This window comes from Notamacropus eugenii, chromosome 3 (assembly GCF_028372415.1).
Source record: "Notamacropus eugenii isolate mMacEug1 chromosome 3, mMacEug1.pri_v2, whole genome shotgun sequence".
NCBI classification, from domain to species: Eukaryota; Metazoa; Chordata; class Mammalia; order Diprotodontia; family Macropodidae; genus Notamacropus; species Notamacropus eugenii.
In genome coordinates this window covers 103,309,146-103,330,609 of record NC_092874.1, presented here as the reverse complement: position 1 = coordinate 103,330,609, position 21,464 = coordinate 103,309,146, and the positions used below count along the sequence as shown (strand labels likewise).

The 21,464-nt window shown below is 36.3% G+C and overlaps 1 protein-coding gene across 6 annotated transcripts in view; it reads right to left on the bottom strand.

The window, feature by feature from the left end:
• The window catches only part of TPK1 (thiamin pyrophosphokinase 1), a 463,926-nt gene that overhangs the window by 196,989 nt on the left and 245,473 nt on the right, over window positions 1-21,464 (bottom strand). For all 6 annotated transcript variants that reach the window (XM_072652445.1, XM_072652449.1, XM_072652446.1 and 3 more), the window contains one exon: window positions 135-230. In XM_072652445.1, coding sequence (XP_072508546.1) covers window positions 135-230 — 96 coding nt within the window. The remainder of the gene's footprint in view (window positions 1-134; window positions 231-21,464) is intronic.

The window sequence follows — 21,464 nt, the reverse complement described above, 5'->3', positions numbered from 1 at the left end:
CTATGGTCAGAGCTCAAAACACAAAGAACTCTAGTAAATAACTATTTCATTTCAGTGAAATATCCCCTTGTACATCACTGAAAACAAAAGAGTAAACACTACTTAGTACAGAGTGTAAGACAAACTTGTCTTACCTGGAGGTCCTTTTCCACTATCTTCTTCTGGAGCACTTGAAGGCATTTAGTAAAATCAGTGAGGTCTTGATCAGGAGTCGAGACAAGTTCACATCCCTAAACATTAGAAATGATGGAGAAAGAGGCAGGGTTGGTGATGTTTCATCTTCATTAACAAGGTAAAGTATGATAAAAACAACACAATGATAATATTGTATTATCTTACTGTGCTAGCACTGTTCTCCAACAATATCAATGTGTTCAGTGGATCCTCATTTTAGGATCCTCGGTGCCAGTCACACCGTGATGTTGTTACAACCTACTGTGATCTGTTATGATAATGACAATTTATCCCCAAAGGTATAGGATACAACAGTAGTCACTACAAATGGCTGAAGCAGTAACACAGACAAGTTTGGTTTAATATTAATGCTATGATAATAATATTTAGAATTAGAGAAGGACATGGCAAAGCACTCCAGCATCTTTATCCAGAAAACCTCAAACGAGGTCACAAATAGTTAGACATGACTGAAAATACCTGAAAAACAACTATAATATTTAGAAATTATTTAAGGGTATGGTGAAAAAACTCACTCAAAAATAGCAATGAAACTTCAAAGGTATTTATAAATGTTTTTTAGAAACCTCATCACACATGGATAGAGTAACTAAGGTACTAAATGATGATGATTTTCACAAGTTACCCCAGTAAACAGCAGAATTCAGTGAAACATCAATTTATTCCCTCATTTAACATTGTGATCAAAATCTTTTAGTTCATTCTTTTTTCTGTCTTAAAAGCTGCATTAATATTTAAGCCTGTGTATTTTTTGTCTTTGGGCATAACTGCCCTAAATGAAATCCTTATGGTTTTGTTAATTTCATGCATGTTGACATGGTTTTTTAATGCCAAAAGTCACAATGTGTGTTTATGTGTGAATGTACATATACATGCATATTTTCAAATATAGATACAAAAAGGTAATGCCATCTAGTTAGCTCTAGCAAACTCTTATTATGTTTAAATGATGTCTGCTATAGCCATGTCCATTATAGAGGAATTGAGTATAATGGGAGTTCAGATTTTTAATTCAGAACTAAAACAACCCATAGTTTCAGTCAAAGAGCTGAGTAAGGCAAAGTTAAATATACCTACTATATAAAGTTGCCATTCAAAGAGTTTTCAAGGACAAAAAACCATCCATATGGCTTCTTAAATTGCATTAAGAACTATCTAAGCTAGATTTAGAGGTTCCCATACCCCTTCAAGGTCGTTTTAAAGGTTTCTAGCAAAAATTCTGTCATTCATTTATGATTCTGTCCTACACTGTAGTGACCAATAAGAAAATTAATTACTCAACATTCAAAAAATATATTATACTCTAAAACTACTATATGCCACCTTTAAAGGATTGTCAATTTCCTCTCTCCAACTGTCAACACACACTCACACACACACACACACATTTTTCTCAGTTCTAGGTGGACTTGGAATTTACACTGACCATCAAGGTAGGGAAGATAAAAACCTACTAAATATTGCACTCATGTTGATATTCCTACAAGAAACAGAAGAAGAGCACTAGATAGTGAACAACCTGAACAAAGAATGCTCCACCTTCTTACTTAGTACAATATCCCCAATCTCAGAGAATGAAAGTTCGGTTCTCACAGTAAAGACATATGCCTACAGAATAGTGACTATATCCTTTAACATCAACAGATGAGAAAACAGCAAAAAACAACAACAAAATCCTTAGGAAATGTAAAAAGCGACAGGATATGATCCAAAATATCTCCTAAGTAAAATCATTAACATTTTACAGAAAGGTACTAAATTGGATAGATGAAAATCAATTGGAAGAATGAGGATACCTTTGAAGAATCAGAGTTGTTCTTCCTTACTAAGAAAGGAAAACACACTTATGACCACAAATAATGAATAGATAAATCTTTATTATGTCTACTATTATGTATTTACCTTTTAAATTTTAACTGTTGTTCAAAACTGTGATTTCAAAGTTCCTCCACTGATAAAGAAATGTGTCTACATTTTATAATCCTGGAGAACTGTTTGGAGATTCTGGAAAGTTAATATTCTCGATATCAAAGGCATCGCCCCCAAAGCCTACCTTAAGTAAATGTCCCTAGGCATGGGTTACAGAGAGAGAGAGAGAGAGAGAGAGAGAGAGAGAGAGAGAGAGAGAGAGAGAGAGAGAGAGAGAGAGAGAGAGAAAGAGAGAGAGAGAAAGAGAGAGAGAGAGAGAGTGTGTGTGTGTGTGTGTGTGTGTGTGTGTTGGAGGGAAAGCCCTCTGGCAATGTGGTAGAGCCTGCTGTAGCTCCTCCTCAGAACAATGCTTTTTTAACTGAAAACAAAACAAACAAAAAAACCTATGATTCCAAAAGATTATATTAAAATATATTTCTCAAGTTAGCTTAGCTATCTATACTTCTCACCATTGCCAGCCACTAATGTCATGCTTTCCTACAACATGCATGCCTATGAAAATTTACCAGCACTGAAGGTTGTTATGAACATATTCATACTCAGGTGATTATAACTGATCAAAATTCTGTAGCTGGGAGTAAAACCTTAAAATTAAACCTTTAGCAAACTGAGCTAATGGGAAAAGTACTTTTCCAACAAAAAGGTCTATACTATATTAAATACTATATTATGTAAATTTTTTTACTTCACCTGAAAGTTATGGCTAGCCTTGCCTGGGAGAAAACAATATCCAACAGAAATAGAAAAGGGTTAAAGGGCTGAATTTAATCTTTAAGACTCATCTTCCTTGCACGAATCTGTTTCACTGTGTTGCCCCTCCAAGTACATGTTGCTGAGCAAACTCCTACACATGTTTAATTGCTTGACTTTCCTGTGCCTCACAATCTCCCAGAGCTAGGGGCTTTGAATTTGGGTACAAAGCACTGCAGGAACATATAATAAATTCTGTTAGAGAAAAGAAACCAAAACCTTAAATTCAAACTCTAACTCAGCAAGAAGCCAATAAAGGAAGTCTGAAATGTCTATTTGGGGGGTCAGAATTAAAAGAAAACCCTTTCACCTACAGTGGGTCTTAAAAACACTACATAGTGGTAGAAACTACAAGCTTATATATTTATTAGTGTTAAGAAAATGACAAAATCATAATATTATTAAAAACCAGATATAGGAAAAGCCAGGATGGACTTGTATTTGTTTACCTCTAATACTGCAAAGTGAATAAAACAGTGGAATGTTATTTTTTAAAATCAGATTTTAATATGTTCTTTGAGTTCTGCAAAACTGATGAAAATCACTTTGCTGTACTATAAGTTAGCTTCCCCAAAGAGAAAGCAATTGTCACAGGCAGAGATAAGGGCAGTATCAATCAATAGCTGAGGGAAATTCAGAGAAAACTGGATTATAGGTCCACTTCCATCTGGTAAAACATAAAAGCAGACATACGTATACCCATGAAACAAGTCCATTAAACTAGAATATCAATCCATGGAGGTGGGGTTCAGACTTAATAACCTTTTTCCCTGTTTGTGACCTAGAATTAAATCTCTGAAGATTGGTTCTGGATCCCTCCTCTTGCCAACTCCCTAAGGATTTGTTTTGATCCCAGTTTCACATTATTTCCATTCAAGATTGTGCTTTCACCTTTGACCCATAGCTCTAATGACCTATATGCTAGTTACTGACCTTATATCTTACTCATGACAGTCTCCCATAGCCCCAAGCATAAGGATCAACCCTTACCACAGAGACTACCCAAGCATAGCATGTGAGAACAATACATACTGTTTTAGATGGAACAAAATAACGAACATCACTTTTATGCAAACATAAGATCTTTGGTACGTGTAATAATGGAGAAGAACATAGGGAAGTCCCAAGCCTCTCACTAAACACATGTGAAAATGAACACAATGAAACAACCTGCTCTCACTGGCAGAGCTACTGAGTTTGAGTTACTGTTCACTTCACTGCTTTGAGCTTCAATTTACTTATTGTCCTATGAGCAGGTACAGCAAGTCCTAAAGTACTTTTTCAGCCCTATGCATAAGGAAATCTCATACTTAAGTTTCATTGGATTGCTGAAGACAAGACCATTAGAATGCACGGTGGCACCGGCAGCAGACTAACCAAACTCACTCAGAAACCAGATGTACATACAGGGCACTTTGGGCTAATTAGCTAAGTGTACCACCTCTGACAAATCCAATACCTAACTCCATGACAGAAAGAACCTGGGACATAAAATATATTAAAACATCTGCACAGCTCCCCACAACATAAAATACTAGAGCTTATCAAATCTGACAGAAGATGAAAAGACATATACCACTGAGTCCTAGACTTCAACCACTTCTACCTCCTTTTTCCCCTTTCTCTACTTCTTGAAATGTTGTTTTTCAAAAAACATGAAATGTTGTTTCACAACTCAGCATGTGGCTGCGACTTGGTGAAAGCATTCCTAGACTTTCCCTGTCTAGTGTTTGTCATTATGGAAACAGAAATTTAAATTACCCAGCTTTAATGAAGAGACCCCTCTGAGAATAAACTACTTTGCTGAGCTAGAAATGTTTAAAAAAAAAAATGACATTTTTATTAATCTTGTTTCATGCTAGATCTGTAAGTAAATGAACTTGGAGCTATCATACAATTGTCACATACAGATGGAGCTTAAAGTGATGCTTCACAGGGTCCTCATGGCATAAACCAGGCAAAATCTTTAAAGAAGAAGAGTGCCAGTAGTAGTAGTAGTAGTAGTAACACAAGTACTACTACTAGTAGTAGTGATAAATAATATGAAGGGGAAAAGGAAGGTACCTGGGGTCAAGTGGGAGTTACTCCACATTTGTGGACCTGACTGTCCATCTACAGAATGAAGCAGTTTTCAATAGCAGCCACATCTGGTTCTGTAAATTGTAAAGATGAGCTTACAATTAGGCTTGCCCTCAAGAGCTCACCTCGTAACCAAGGACCATACCTGGGGGACTTAATTCTTTTTACCTAAGGGACTGATGAGGTTTTGAGGGGTTCAGGGACCACCCAAGGATCAAAGCACAGGACAGGGTCATCTGGAATGAATTCAGAGACTCAAGCAATCTTTAAGTCAAGTTGATGAAGGCTTATTGTTACACTATAAGGTGGGCAAAAGTTCTTAAGGAACCTGCAAACTTAGAGGGGTACAGTTAAAGTTTATAGAGGAAAAACTATAGTAAAACAAGTGCCAGAAATGCTAATTAGGTGATTCAGGGCAGGATTAGGGAGTGGTAAAGAAGGGATCAGTTATTGAACTTGCATTCTTTGTATCTACTTTGTATGCATTTTACCCAGTTCACCAGGAAAACCAGCCCACCCTCATTTGTAAAACAAGGGATTCGGACAAGATCAACTCTGAGATCCCTTCTAGCTTTAAATCTATGAAACTATGACTCCAAATCCAAATTTTTTATGATTTGCCATTAAATGAAAAAAGGTATATAAACTATAATGTATCTCTTCAAAATATCATATGTCAAGTATGTAATTTTATTATAACTTTCCTTCCCTGAAAGGTTGTTGAAGCAGAACCAAGAGAGTGGAGTACAGGACAAGGTCCTGCTGACCTCTCCCAACATTCCCTTCCAAATAAGCTTAAACTAACAACTCAAATAAAATTTTGAAGTGGCAGAGGCAACAAAAGGTCAGAGGAAGCCATTTATCCAACCTATTGCCAAAGGAGAGATTTGTAACCGTGGGGTGGAGGCAGATCTGGAGGATTCTAGGAGCACCAGCTGCTGGGCTTGGAAGTGGTCAGGACAAGAGCAGCAGCAACTTCAGGAGCTCTGATCCTACAGATGGGAAAAGGGTCAGACAACTGGTCAGAAAGAAATTATATGGAAACCTTTGTTGGCACTGGGTACAGCTGGTGCTGACTGGCAACTTTATTGTCCATAAGCAGTTCTGGGTCACAGAACGCAGGTAGGGAGCAGTGCTTGTGATCAGTCATAGGGAGACAGAGACTCTGGTCAAATTTTCAGAGCCAAGAGGACCCACAGCACTTAGAGCAGCAGGAAAGAAGGGGAAATGGCCAAGATCCAGGGCCAAGAAGAATGCTAGTTCTTGCAGTGGCAGGGACACAAGGGGGTTGGTAGTTTCAGGGCAAAGAGCACTCTCCCTGTGGCTATAAGGGACCAGACACCCTTCCTGGGAAAAGACCAGACAACAGACCAAGAAAGCAGTGACTAAACCTCGCCCTGAGTCACAACACCTTGGAAGCACCAAAAACTTGCAGACCCCCAGAACTAGCTCTGAAAACAGCAGCTAATAACTCCCTGAAACACGAAAAGAAAGCCAAAAGAATGGAAAAAAAAAAAAGAGAGAGAGAAGTAAATGTGAAGTATCTCACTGGAAAAAGAATTGACCTGGAAAATGTATCAAGGAGAGAGAATTTAAGAATTACTGGATGCCCTGAAAGACACAGAACCTCAATATCAAACTTCAAGAAATTAACCCTGATATCCTAGAACCAGAGAGTAAAACAAAAATTGAAAGAATAGGAGACTATATGATAAAGTGCTAATTATATGCCACAAGCTCCTTAGCATCGGAAGTCTCACAGGTTTTACAAAAGTCTTGTATGGTACATGGGTCATGGGGCCTGACTTTGTCACTAATTTGCTGAGTGACTTTATTTATTGTATTTATTAGCCTCAGGTTCTACTTCTAAAAAGTGAGAGGATTGTACTTAGTCCTTAATGATCTTTAATGGTCTTTAATTATCTCTAAGGAAAAATGGTGGACTTGAAATAAGGAGAGGCTTGAATCAAACCTCTCAAACTTAATAGTTGTGTGGTCAGGGGCAAGTTGTTTAACTTCTCTAATCTTCTGTATACCTGATTTTTAAAAGGATCGGGTTAGATAATGTAAAGCTAAAAGTGGTATAAAAATTTCAGTTGTTATTCCAAATTCTAAGTTCTACCATTTCAGTTCCTCTACAATAGAGCTAAAGGATAGAGCAATCAATGACTGGCTCTACTGAAAAAGGAGTCAATAATATATTTTCAAGGAGACTCTCTTTTCTCTTAATCATCATTTACCTTTATAGCCACCAAAAAGGAAACTGGCCCCAACTATATAAGCTTGAAGAGCCAGTAATAATCCATGGGGTTGGTTACTATAAGGAACTTATTCATCCAAGGAGTCTTTATTAAATGATATCACATTAAGTGAAAGACTCTAGCAGATTCTAGACAAAATTTCCTACCGTGGAAAAGTGGGGGAATGGAAAGTACAATCTAGTAAGAAGAGTTACCTAGAAGTAGGAATGCAAGGAAGTTTCAATATTAGGAAAGCAATCAACATAAGCAATCACATCAAAAACCAAAACATTCAAAATATATGATCATCTCAGCAGATGAAATAAAAAATCTTTGACAAGGTATAACGTTCTTTTACACCAAAAAAAAAAACGACAAAGTATATCAGCAGGTCACATCACTGTAATAAAAATAACAATGCTACCAAAATTCATCTACATGTTTAGTGTTATAGCAATCAAATTGCCAAGAAGATACTTTACAAAGTTTGATAAAATAATGAAAAAATTCATTTGGAAAAATAAAATATGTATATTATTAATGGAAATTTAAAAGAAAGAAAGAGGAAGAAGTAACACTTCCAGATCTCACATTATACCATAAAACAACAATCACCAAAAGCATCTGATACTGAGTAAAGAAAAGAGATCAATGAATTAGAATAGACAAAAGATGAACTCAATAACTCAGTGTTTGATAAAGTAGAAATTATGTTACTTTATTGGATTAAAAAAAAAAAGAAAAAATACTGGCAGAAATTAGGCTTGGCTAAACCATATTCCATAATACATTCCAAGTGGATCTGTGCCACAAATATAAAAGATTATACCTTTAAAAAAATTAGGAGAGAAACAGATCATGTACCTCTCACATCTATGAGTAAGAGATATATTCTTAAACAAACAAGAGATAAAAGCAATTACAAAAGATAAAATACATAACTTTGATTACTTGTAACTGAAAAGTTCCTCTGTGGAAAACATTAATATGTCTAGGATAAGAAAGGAAGTGGTCAAATAGGAAAAAAATCTTTTTATCAAATTTCTCTGGTAAGGGTTTAGTATCCAAGATATATAACTTATAAATAAACAAATACATGCAAAAATACATATATAAACTTGTGGCTAATAGCCATTGCCCAATAGATAAATGGTCAAAGGAGATGAACAAAAAAAGAAATGCAAAGTATTCCAAAAACATGAAAAAATGTTCCAAATCACTAATAACAAGAGAAATGCAAATTAAATTAACACTTCATACCCTGAAAATTCGCAAAAATGATCAAAAACAACAATATACAAATTGCAAAGGTTGTGGGAAAGGTTGTGCAAAGGTTAGGTATAGTAAAATTCTGTTGGTGGAGCTATGAAATGGGACAGTAATTTACAAAAGAAATTTGGAATTGTGAAAATAGTGATGAAAATGTTCATATCCTTTAAATTAGAGACTCCTTTATTGGGCTCATACAAAAGAAGGCATCGCTGAGGAAATAATAAGATTGCATGTGCTCTAAAATATTTATAGCACCATTTAATATTCTGCTTTTAATATTTTATATTAAACTATATTTACTTATTATTTATTATTATACATACTATGTATTATATAGAATATATTATCATATATTAACAATAATATATAATATATATTATTATATATAAACATAAAAACAATATTAAATATATTAATAGTTTTAATATAGCTGCATTTAATATACAGCAGCATATAATATATTATACCAGCATTTTGAGCATGCGAGTGTGTGTATGTATGTGTGCTGTGTATGTGTGGTGTATGTGTGGTGTGTGTGTGTGTGTGTGTGTGTGTGTGTGACAGCTAAGAACTGAAACAAAGTAGATGCCCACTGTTAACCTGAAAACTTGGTTAAAGAAAAGGCAACAGGCTAAATGCATACATTTTATGATTTAATTAATTAATTGATCAATTCCCTATTAAAGACAACGGTAACATAATGCATTATGGAGACAGAAATGTTCTGGCTACCGATACAAAGAATTGGGCAGCCTTAAATATGTTTTAGGACAAAGAAGTGTTCTGTGTCCTTCAGATTTATGATCTCCATAAGTGACTAACTAGACCATTAGAAAGGAATTTCTTAATTGCATAGGTTATAAATACAATAAGATAACAGAGTTTGACAAAGTTTCACATAGAAATTACGACCCAAGATGTCTGTGTTTTCTTTACCATTAACATGCCATAACATAGTATATGTCCACAAATATTAAGATATGGAAAATGTCCCATTATTCAAGATAGTGTCTTAGGTTAAAGGTCTCTTAAGGAATGTAGAGTCAGCCTTGGCTGGCTTTGTTGACATAGGAAGAGGCACCCTCTGAGTTTGCTTCAGAGAGAACAAAGAGATTATTCCAAAATTTTATATTAAACATTATCACCACTGACCAGGGAATAGCTACACAAATTGGAATAAATGAATGTAATGGAACAGTATTACACTGGAGGAAATGATGTATATGATAAATACAGAGAAGCAAAGATCTTTTACGAACAAATTCAAAATGAAGTAAGCAGAGCCAAGAAAACAATACACTCGGTAACTACAATAATGTAAATGGAAAGAACTAAACACCCCCCAAAAAAGTAAAATTTAAGAAAATTCTCAAAAGAAGAGATATGAGAAGAGTCCCATAACCCACTCTTTCATGGAGGTAGGAGGTTCACAGGAGTAGTTAAACACTGCACATGTTTTCAGATTTTCTCAATGTATTGACTAGTTATGATGACTTATTTTTTTCTCAGTATAAAAATACTATTTGTCATAAGGCTTGGTCTTGGAGGAGGAATAGATGGGATACTCCCTACATAAGAAAAAGAAAAGAAAAACTTTACAGAGAATACAAGCTCCTACAAGGCAGAGATTGTCTTTCTCTCCACTTGTATTTAATTTATATTCTAAGAGCTTAGCAAAGAGCTGAGCATAAAGTAAGCACTTGAATACTTAATTATCAATTGGCTAACTGACTGAAATCCCAGAGAAGGAAGGAGCAAGGGCATATGGAAGTTAAGACCAAGATAACAGGAGGTGAAGTTGTACATCAAAGTTAACAAAATTTATTCAGCAACTACTATATACTTGAAAAATGTGAAATGAGCAGTCAGCAATTATCCAATTACTTTTTTTCTGAAGAAGCATACATATGATCAAACAAGAACGAGTAAATATTATTGCTCAGATGAGTGGTTTCTATCTTTCTTTACTTGTCCTCTAAAACTTCCTGCCTCCCCACCTAAAATTACCATCATAATATTTTGAAAAACATGTCATACTGAATTGAGAATACATTCTACAGGTATTGCGTTCAAATAGTTACTGTGTGTAATTACTGTGTCAAGAGGATAAAATATTCCTTAATTAGATTGACTTCTAAATGGAGAATAACTTCTGAATGCATCTGTTATACAAGATTTCTTATTCAAACATAATCTGTTGTATCTTCATCAGCACAGCATTATTAATGTGAGATGCCAGCTGGGGCAAGAGAAGAGCCTTGCAATACTGAACTAGACTTTATAATAACAGTATTTGTAGAATGGAATTCTCACTTGAACACTGATTGTGAAGACAGATAAAGAATATTGAGAGTGCTGTAGTTTAACCTATAACAAGATTCATCTGGGGAGTATAAGATACCACAGGCCTATGTGCAAGGTAGGAAGGTGAGAAATGCAGCTTCTATGACTATATCTCAATACAGGAATAAAAAAGGATAATAAAGCATGAATATAATGGAAATGATAGCAGTAAGAAGTATAAACTTCCCACTAGAATGTCTCTAGGAGGATTAATTGAAACAAATGATATGAACATATGATATGATGCAGAAAAAAACAAAACAATCTAACAATCTCTGGAGTCGTAGAGGGCTTCCTTACTTCACACAAGCCCCAACTAAACTGAGCCTTAGTTTCCTCATATATTAAATGAGAAAGACAGACTAGATGGCTAGGAAGGAGTCTTTCAGCTCTAAACCTATAATTTTACAAAATAATTTTGAGGAGCTAAAAGTTCCCTATAAATGTAAGGTATTATAATGATAGAGGCAGCTGGGTGACACAGTGATAGAACACTGGATCTGGACTTAGGAAGACCTGACTTCAAAACCAGCATCAGATATGTGGTATTTGGATGACACTGGGCAAAATCATCTAATCTCTGTCTGCTTCAGTTTCCCCACCTATAAAATGGGGATAATAAGAGGAAGAAAGTACAAGTTATTAAAGAAGTGACCTTCACTGAGCAGGGTGCTACCTCCTGAGAACTGCAGACACTTATGTAGCGAGGGCATGGCAGTAAACCTAGGCTAGGTGATCCACTCACATATACCCTTAAATCAAGCCAAATCCCCCATTTTACACAGGAGGAAGCAAAAATGTCCTGGCATACATAGCTAACAAGTATAGGATATGAAAAATTAAACTCATGCTTTTTGGCTCCAGATCTAGCTTTTTTTTTTCCAGCTAAAATATCATGTTATTGAATTTCTCCAATTAGAAAAGGAATTTAACAATTATCTATTTTTAATCAAGGTAGAGAAGCAAAGGATATTTTGAACCACGTTCTACAGACTGGCAGCTGCAAATAACCAAATAAAAGTTAGGGAGTGTTAGGGTTAGGTTTGGACTTGGAGTCAAGAAGGCCAGAATCTGAATCTTTCTTGGAAATGTACTCGTAGTATGAGCCACTTCTAATCTCTTACAGTACTTCACAGGGTGGCTACGAGGATTAAGTGAGTGAGTGTACATGTGTGTATGCACATACACACATAGAAAGCAAACCTCAAAGTACTGTATAAATGCCAGCTAATATTACCAACTTGGCAATACTAAATCTAGCTTCAAAATTAATGAGCAAATGGCTTAAATTCTAAGCACAGATATTAGGTACATATCAGATACTGATTCACATAGAATTCACATCTCACAACATCATTTTAGCCCCAGACATTGTTCATGTGATACATTCAAGTCTTTTAATTTTTTAATTTTTTTAATAAGTTCCTTTGATTTTCTATGTGGCGTCAAAGAAGTCACATTCTGGGCAATTTACTTGGTAATTCTCTTTGACTATAAAAAAGAAAATAATACTCACATCTCATAAATTGTTGTGAGAAATGACATAGTTTCACACACACACTATGAATAGGAATGCATTATATGCTAATTAATAATGAGCTTGACAAGACACAGCTGGGGATTTTCTCCCCCCACAGGAATGCAAACCAAAAGAGATATATAATTTGCAATAGATCTGCTTGTCACATGGAGAAGATTCTCTAGTTGAGTTGATAGTATGAATGGTAAGGCCATCTACAGATGAAAGGTGAGGTACTTATGTGCTTATAAATTATCTGTGGAAAGCTTCCTGTCTTGTTTGAAACTGTCGATATCTCAAAAACCATACCTGTACGGTAAACAGCTTCTGTTGGAAATAAAAGTCACGTTACTGTTGTCTGAAGGCCTATAATTCATGCCATTGACCCTACACTTTCATGAGGATAAGTACTACAAAGATTGTAGTTCTTAATCTCCTGGTACTCTGAATCAACAAAGAGGTTATTCTCAATTCAAGTGAAAGTTAAACAAGTTGTACTAACACCAGTGCAATATTCACAGTGCCTACAGAAGCTTTAAATATGCTGCGAAATTGTAAAATTCTCTATGCAGAAGGCAGAAGAAAAACATTTATTCACACCCCAGAAAGCCAAATCCCAACCCCAGAAAGTCCAATCCATCATAGTAAGGAAGAAATCCACAAACAGTAACAATGCAGAGGGCAATACCATCCCCAAGGCTTCCCTCCCTTAGGCTTCCCACAAACCAGCTCCCTTAAATAAATCACAAACAAGCTCTCCCACTCATGGCAACCAGCTGCCTGTTTTCTCTCCCCCTCAGTTCTGCTCTAGCTCTATTTCTTTCTGTTCCACCCTTCCGTTCCATTACTTCATGTTCCATGTGACTTAGACTCATGTGACTCAGGCTTCCATGTAACTTAAGCAGGTCACATGGGCCTATTAATGGATGGGAAAGATCTTCCCATTAAGAAGCAAAATTAAATTAACAATAAGCAAAAATGCATAATCAATACGGTTCAGGATGTCTATTATATAAGAGATAGAGGTTGCACAATAAATTAAAATAAAATTGTTTGTATCAAAATAGATTCCACTTGACTGTCCATAATATCTGAGCTTAGGAAAGATCTGGTATGTGTTCTTCTATTATCCCTGTATAAAAGGGAAGGTAATGCCATTGGGTGGTGTGTTGTTTCCCCTTTAGCACAAGAAGAAAGAGAAGCTTGTTGGTTTTTTGGTTTTTTTTCCCCCAAACTACATCATTTTATTTTAACTCCAGTTACAAAAATGACTGGTTTAATAAAAAAAATTTGGAAACAAGAGGTCTACAATATATCTTAATACCCTAAAATCCAAAAGAATCAGTGGAAGGAGATAAAGGTCAAAGCAACAGAACAGAACAGAACAGAACAGAACAGAACAGAACAGAACAGAACAGAACAGGAGTGGTAGCCCTGAAGTAAGGAAGATTCATCTTCTTGAATACAAATCTGACTTCAGACTTATACTAGCTGTGTGACCATGGGCAAGTCACTTGGCCGTGTTTGCAACATCTGAGGAGCAGATGGAAATGGCAAACCACCCCAGTATGGCTGCCAGGAAAACCCCAAATGGTGCCTCAGGAGATTTGAAGATGACTAAAAAAAGATGACTGAACAACAACAAAAAGCATCCCAGGTTTCTATTTAGGGTGCACAAAGGATGGCAAACAGATCCAATAAATCTTGGAAAAATGTCTTAAACTTTTATACATTTTGCTTAAGAGACCTGTGATTTTATTGGTGTAGGGGAAGTAAATAAATCTCATCTGGTCATAGTGTATTATTCCTGTGATAAGTTGTTGTAATCTTTTTAATCAAAAGTTAAGTTTTTAAGTTTCTCAGACTTTTTTTTTTTAACCACAGGTTTTGAAAATTCAGTGGTTGGGCAAAGTATGAATGTACGTGTGTTCATCCTTCGTTGCCAAAGAAGACCATACCATCAGAGAAATCATGACATAACTTGTACTTGACTTGGTATTTTTTTTTTTTTGAGTGAGGGAGGGCTGGGCAGGTCACCAAGCCTTGCTTCTCCGCCAGAGGCATCTGAATCCAATGACCAGATATTCATCAACATGACTGGAGATGACCCAGGATGCCACAATCTATTTCAACGTTGAAAGAAGAACTGGATCATGGACAATTAAAGACATAACAGGAATGAAGAGAAGAATAGAAGGCATAATGTCAAGAAGCAAAAGCAAATTTCGAGGACAGAAAGAAATGATAATGTGGTTTGATAGGTGAGACAAATTATCAAAACAAAAACGTTGGTGCAAAGTGAAAGGAAAGAAAAGTAGGCTGCAGGGCAGTTGACACTCAGGAGTAGGAGGTAATTAGGGTTTTCAGTTTATTAAAAGGTGATAATTATTTAGGAAAGTTTCTATCAGATGTTTACTGAATGGGAGGATATATTCAGACCTGTGGTTCATGAAGATTAAATTGATAGCTGAGTTAAGGAATGGGAAATTGGGACTTTAAGTAAGGAGACCAATCAGAAGGCTATGTATTCAGGCATGTGGTGATGGCCTTATCAGGGCCTGCACCAGCATGGTAGCAGTGTCAGAGGAAACAAGGGGGCATATGAGACACATTATGAAGGTATAAATAATAGAACTCTGATTAGAAATTGGATGGTAAAAGAGAATGTAGAGACAAGTGTGACACCCACGTTGGGAGCCTGGGTCACTAAGAGGATGGCAGTATCACGGTAATAGAAAGTTAGGGAAAAGATAGAGAGTTTAGTATCAGACATGCTAAGTTTAAGACTATGGACAGTCAAATTTGAAATATCCAATAGGCAGTGAGAAAAAAGAGGTCAGGAGAGAGGTTAAGGCTGGATAAACAGATCTGAGAATTATACATACATGACTTAAATATTCTTACGTTTCTCTTCATTCATCATATCCCGAAATTCTATTACTTGCATTTCACAATGTCTTAATAACATAAGTCAAAAGTCATAGATTCCAGGACCATGCGGTTCATTGGGAAAGGCCAGTCAGGAAACGAATAACACCTCTGAGGACACTGAATCATCCCACAGGTCTACCACACTACATTTATATGCAAGTGAACACCAAGATTTTTTCCTAGAGTGAAAGACAGAAAATCACAATAGCAGAACAATAACCTTTACAATGAATCGGTTTTGCAATGTGAATTTGTGTTTGCTTAAACATGCCTTTTCAAAGTGGAAAGAAAAAGGAAAAAACCACCTTCTCACCTTTCTCATCTAGATAGTCACTTGTAAACTGACTTTTAGAACCAATTATTTTCAAGCATTACTTTTTTTTCATGTTTCAGTACAAGGGAGAGGACATCTGACATTGTAATACTGCTTCTGCAACAGTAAGCATGCTACATGATACTGGAAAAATAGGGTAAGAAAGAAAACAGAATGGTAATTGGGACAGAGGTTATTTCAATAGGTTAGAAAAATGTGAGTGTTTTTAACTTTTTTTTTTTTAAAGATTAATTGGAGACCTACAAATTCTAAGAAGCCTAAGAGGATGAAAGAATTGTAATATGCCTATCAAAATTAGTGCCAAACATAGGAACAACAGAAAGATAAACTTCCAAAGGGTTAATCAGTAAAATAAATTGAGGTGAAAGCCCCTTGTAGAACAAGTGGTTAGAAGTGACATTAAATACAATGGATGATAGCATAAAGAAAAACAAGTGTTATTTTTTTCAAAGTGATTTACATAAACATATAAAGATGAAGGTGCTGTAAAGATTATCAACTCTAAAACCTATGTAGTTAAGCTTCCCTGAGGCTGATGGTTCTGAATATCTCTTTAAGTTCACAGGGGTACAATGTTTTAAAAATCTGAAGTCTCGTTCCAAAGTCAAACATTGTGATTGTTTTTCTTAAAAAAAAAAAAAAATTGTTTTATTTGTTATTTAAGAACTGGTAGAGTAGCTCCATTTTGTTTTTATCTACCATTTTGTTAAGTGAAGTTTCCGCTGTGATGTCACCTGATTTTGATTATTTTTTAAAACTTTTCAGGGGGGGGCTGAGCCAAGATGGTGGAGTAGAAAGACACACAAACGCAAGGCTATCCCCACACAGCCCATAAAATTTCCTGTAGAGAGGGACTCTCAACAAATTCTGAAGCAGCAGAAGTGGAGAACAACAGAGTGGAGGAGATTTCCAGCCCAGGGCGACCTGAAAGGCCCACGGGAAACATCTGTTGCACTGGACTCAGAATGGAGCCCAGCCCAGCCTTGGCCTCACACGTGGCCCAGCTCTGGGAGGAGGAAACCTCAGGGGCAGAATCTCCACTTGTGGAATCCCTAGTCCCAGCAGCAGTGGGTTCACAGATCCCTCAACCCACAGGCGTCAAAGGTCAGTGACAAGGTTTTTTCAGCTGGCCGGGAAGGGAGAAGGACATTCCCACAGCTCTGGCCTTAGGCAGCCACCACGGAGACCACATCAAGCAGGCGGCAGCAGTTCCTACCACAGCCCCTACAGCAGCCTGCATCCATTGTTGGAGAGTAAAAACCCTGGGGACGCTGAGGAGCTGAATATTACCTCTGCCCTGTTTAGAGGCCCTAAGGGACCTGGTCTTTGTCTCCCACTCAATGGCGGCCCTGCCCCCATAGCTTATCTGAAAATCAGCCCCCAGTGCTGGCTTGGCAGAACTGGAGGCCAGGTGGCTGTGGAGAGGTAACTGCTAAGATTCTGGGCACAAAAATCCGTCTCTACTCCCAGACCAGTGTACACGCTTGATTATGCCACCTTGGAGGAACTGAGATCTTACAGATTCCCAGAGTATACCCTACTCTTGACAAAGGATCCAAAAGTCAAGTAACTGGTTGGGAAAATGCCCAAAAAAGGGAAAAAAAATAAGACTATAGAAGGTTACTTTCTTGGTGAACATCATTTTGGATGAGGAAGAACAATGCTTACCATCAGAGGAAGGCATAAAAGGCAAGACTCTGTATCACAAACATTCAAAATAAATATTCAGTGGTCTCAGGCCACGGAAGAGCTTAAAAAGGATTTTGAAAATCAAGTAAGAGAGGTGGAGGAAAAACTTAGAAGAGAAATGAGATACAAAAAAAGCATGAAAAGCGGGTCAACACCTTGCTAAAGGAGACCCAAAAAAATGCTGAAGAAAATAACACCTTGAAAAATAGGCTAACTCAATTGGCAAAAGAGGTTCAAAAAGCCAATGAGGAGAAGAATGCTTTCAAAACCAGAATTAGCCAAATGAAAAAGGAGGTTCAAAAGCTCACTGAAGAAAATAGTTCTTTCAAAATTAGAATGGAACAGATGGAGGCTAATGACTTTATGAGAAACCAAGAAATCATAAAATAAAACCAAAAGAATGAAAAAATGGAAGATAATGTGAAATATCTCATTGGAAAAACAACTGACCTGGAAAACAGAGCCAGGAGATACAATTTAAAAATTATGGGATTACCTGAAAGTCTTGATCAAAAAAAGAGCCTAGACATCATCTTTCATGAAATTATCAAGGAAAACTGCCCTGAGATTCTAGAACCAGGGGGCAAAATAAATATTGAAAGAATCCACTGATCACCTCCTGAAAGAGATCCAAAAAGAGAAACTCCTAGCAACATTGTGGCCAAATTCCAGAGTTCCCAGGTCAAGCAGAAAATATTGCAAGCAGTTAGAAAGAAACAATTCAAGTATTGTGGAAATACAATCAGGATAACACAAGATCTAGCAGCTGCTACATTAAGGGATCGAAGGGTGTGGAATAGCATATTCCAGAAGTCAAAGGAACTAGGACTAAAACCAAGAATCATCTACCAGAAAAACTGAGTATACTTCACGGGAAAAAATGGTCTTTCAATGAAATAGAGGACCTTCAAGCATTCTTGATGAAAGACCAAAGCTGAAAAGAAAATGTGATCTTCAAACACAAGATTGAAGAAAAGCATGAAAAGGTAAACAGTAAAGACAAATCATAAGGGACTTACTAAAGTTGAACTGTTTACATTCCTACATGGAAAGAAAATATTTGTAACTCTTGAAACTTTTCAGTATCTGGGTAGTTGGTGGGATCACACACACACACACACACACACACACACACAGAGACAGAGAGCACAGGGTGGGATCATATCTTAAAATAATGAAATTAAGGGGTGAGAGAGAAATATATTGGGAGGAGAAAGGGAGAAATGGAATGGGGCAAATTATCTCTCATAAAAGAGGCAAGTAAAAGACTTTTGTGTGGATGGAAAAGGGGGGGAGGTGAGAGAAAAACATGAAGCTTACTCTCATTACATTTGACTAAAGGAAGGAATAAAATGCAACCTACTTACAATACAGGAAAGTGGGGGAGAAGGGGATAAGCAGGGTGGGGGGGATGATGGAAGGGAGGGCAGTGGGAGGAGGGAGAAATTTGAAGTCAACACTCATGGGGAGGGACAGGATCAAAAGAGAGAACAGAAGCAATGGGGGGCAGGATAGGATGGAGGGAAATATAGTTAGTCTTACACAACATGACTACTATGGAAGTCATTTGCAAAACTACACAGATATGGCCTATATTGAATTGTTTGCCTTCCCAAAGAGAATGGGTGGGGAGGGAGGGATGAAGAGAAGTTGGAATTCAAAGTTTCAGGAACAACTGTTGAGTATTGTTCTTGCTACTAGGAAATAAGAAATACAGGTAATGGGGTACAGAAATTTATCTTGCCCTACAGGACAAAAGAGATGGGAATAAGGGAAGGGAGGGATGTTAAAAGGGAGGACAAATTGGTGATAGGGGTAATTAGAATGCTCAGCATTTTGGGGTGGGAGAAGGGGAGTGATGGGGAGAAAATTTGGAACCCAAAATTTTGTGGAAATGAATGTTGAAAACAAATAAATGAATTTAAATACCAAAAAAAAAAAAAAACTTTGGTTATTATTGCTAATTGTTCCTTCCACTCATTACTTCCTCCTCCATCCTGGTTTATTCTCTCCCTTCACTCTGTCTCTCCTCAAGTGCTTTGCATCTGACTACCCCCTCCCCTAAACTGCCCTGCCTTCTATCACCTCCCCTTCTCTTATTCCCTTCTCCTCCTACTTTCCTGTAGAGTAAAATACACTTCTACACCCAAATGAGTGTGTGCTTTATGTGCCATCTGAGCCAATTCCAATGAGAGTAAATTTCACCGACTACCTCTCATGTCCCCCATTTGTACCTCTAATACAAAAGCTGTTTCTTGCCTCTTTTTTAAAATTTTTAATTCATTTTACTTCTTGTTAGTTTTTAACATTCACTTTCATAAGCTTTTGAGTTTTCCATTTTTCTTCCCTTTCTCCTCCCCAACCCAAGACTGCATGCAATTTGATATAGAATATACATATATGTTCATATTAAACTTATTTTAATATTAGTTGTGTTGTAAAGAGGTATTAGAACCAATGAGGGGAACCGTAAGAAAGAAAAATATAACAAAGGAAAAAAGACACCAATTTTCCTAAATAAATATAGATGCCATTTTTTTTTAAATAAGCAAAGAGATTACTGCAACTTATCTCAAGGTTAATATACTATAACTAGGTAGGATTTATACCAAGAATACATGGCCCGGGTTCCATTATCGCAATAGAAGCAAAAAAAGTTTTTGACAAAATACAATACCCATTCCTATTAAAAACAATGGAGAGCATAGGAATAAATGGAATCTACCTTAAAATGATAGGTAGTATCTATCTAAAACCATCAGCAAGCATTTTAAGTAATGAGGATAAGCTAGAAGCATTTCCAAGAAAATCAGAACTGAAAAAAGTATGTCCATTATCACCACTGCTATTCAATACTGTACTAGAAATGTTAACTTTATCAATTAGAGAACAAAAATAAATGGAAGGAATTAGAAAAAGGCAAAGAAGAAACAAAGCTATGCCTGGCTCACAAGGCCTACTGCTGATTTGCTGGGTCTATACTGCACAGCCTGTGCTAGATTGTGTTCCACTCTCACCCAGGTGCAACAGACCTTTCCTGACAAACTTTTAAGTTGTCTTTGGCTGAAAAATTATTTCACCCCATCCCTTTGTGGGTTCTGCTGTTCCCAGAATTGTTTTATGGCATATGTCCTTTGATATTTCTTGAGTAAGGAACCCAGATCCAGAGATATCAACAGTTTTTACAAAGGTAGGATAAGTAAGTAATAATCCAAATAATATTTTGAATTATAGCTCATCATCAAACAAATCTTTTTTATGTGAAAAATTAGTGAATCTATACTTTCAGGTGGTATGAGTACTGCTATGGCCTATGTTGTCCTTCCATACCTCAACCTAAAAACTATTGGTGACGTTTTCGCATAAATTTTCCATAGAGGATCCACTCAACGTAATGGAAGCCTTTTCCTTATTCTTTTAGAACATTTGTGTCTCACTTGTATATTCAACAGTTATTTATCCACTATTTTTATATGAATGGCCCACTTCCACTTCCAGAGATATGCATCCTTAAAAACACTTTTAATGCTTTTTCCTACAAATGACACTACTGGTAAAGGCCTACAATTGACTTACATTAACTATGCCTATTTTCAAAGGGCTGGGTTTATTTTTTTATTTTTTGTATTTCCAATTTTGAGATTTTTGGTATAGGACGATTCAGTCATATTATTTCAAAAGAAGCAAACAGGTGTTTTGTTTTTGCATGAGAGTAAAGTTTGTAATCACTGAAATAACTATTCAATTTAGTCTCATTTACTATTCTTATCCCATCCCAGATCCAAGTACAGTACCAGTTAAAAAGGTACACATATTTTACAGTTGACCTATACAATGTACTACTTACAAAAGACAGAAAACCCCTACCGAGAAACTACCTAAAACCTTAATGTGTTAGAAAAGTTCATCATATTGAGGCAAATCTTACTCCATTCAAGAACACAACTCAGGGTTATATGCAAATCAGTTTAAAGTGTTGTCAATTTTTTAAAAGGGCATGACAATGAATATCAATAATTAATTTAATTTCCATAAGACTAATGCAAAACTCATTAGGATATCATCCTAGATTACTTAACTAATCACAATTATTGAAAAATATTTCACACATAACAAATATAAAACCAATCAGGTCACACGTTGCTGACTCCTCTAAACTTTCATTAGAAAAGAAAGCATGCTA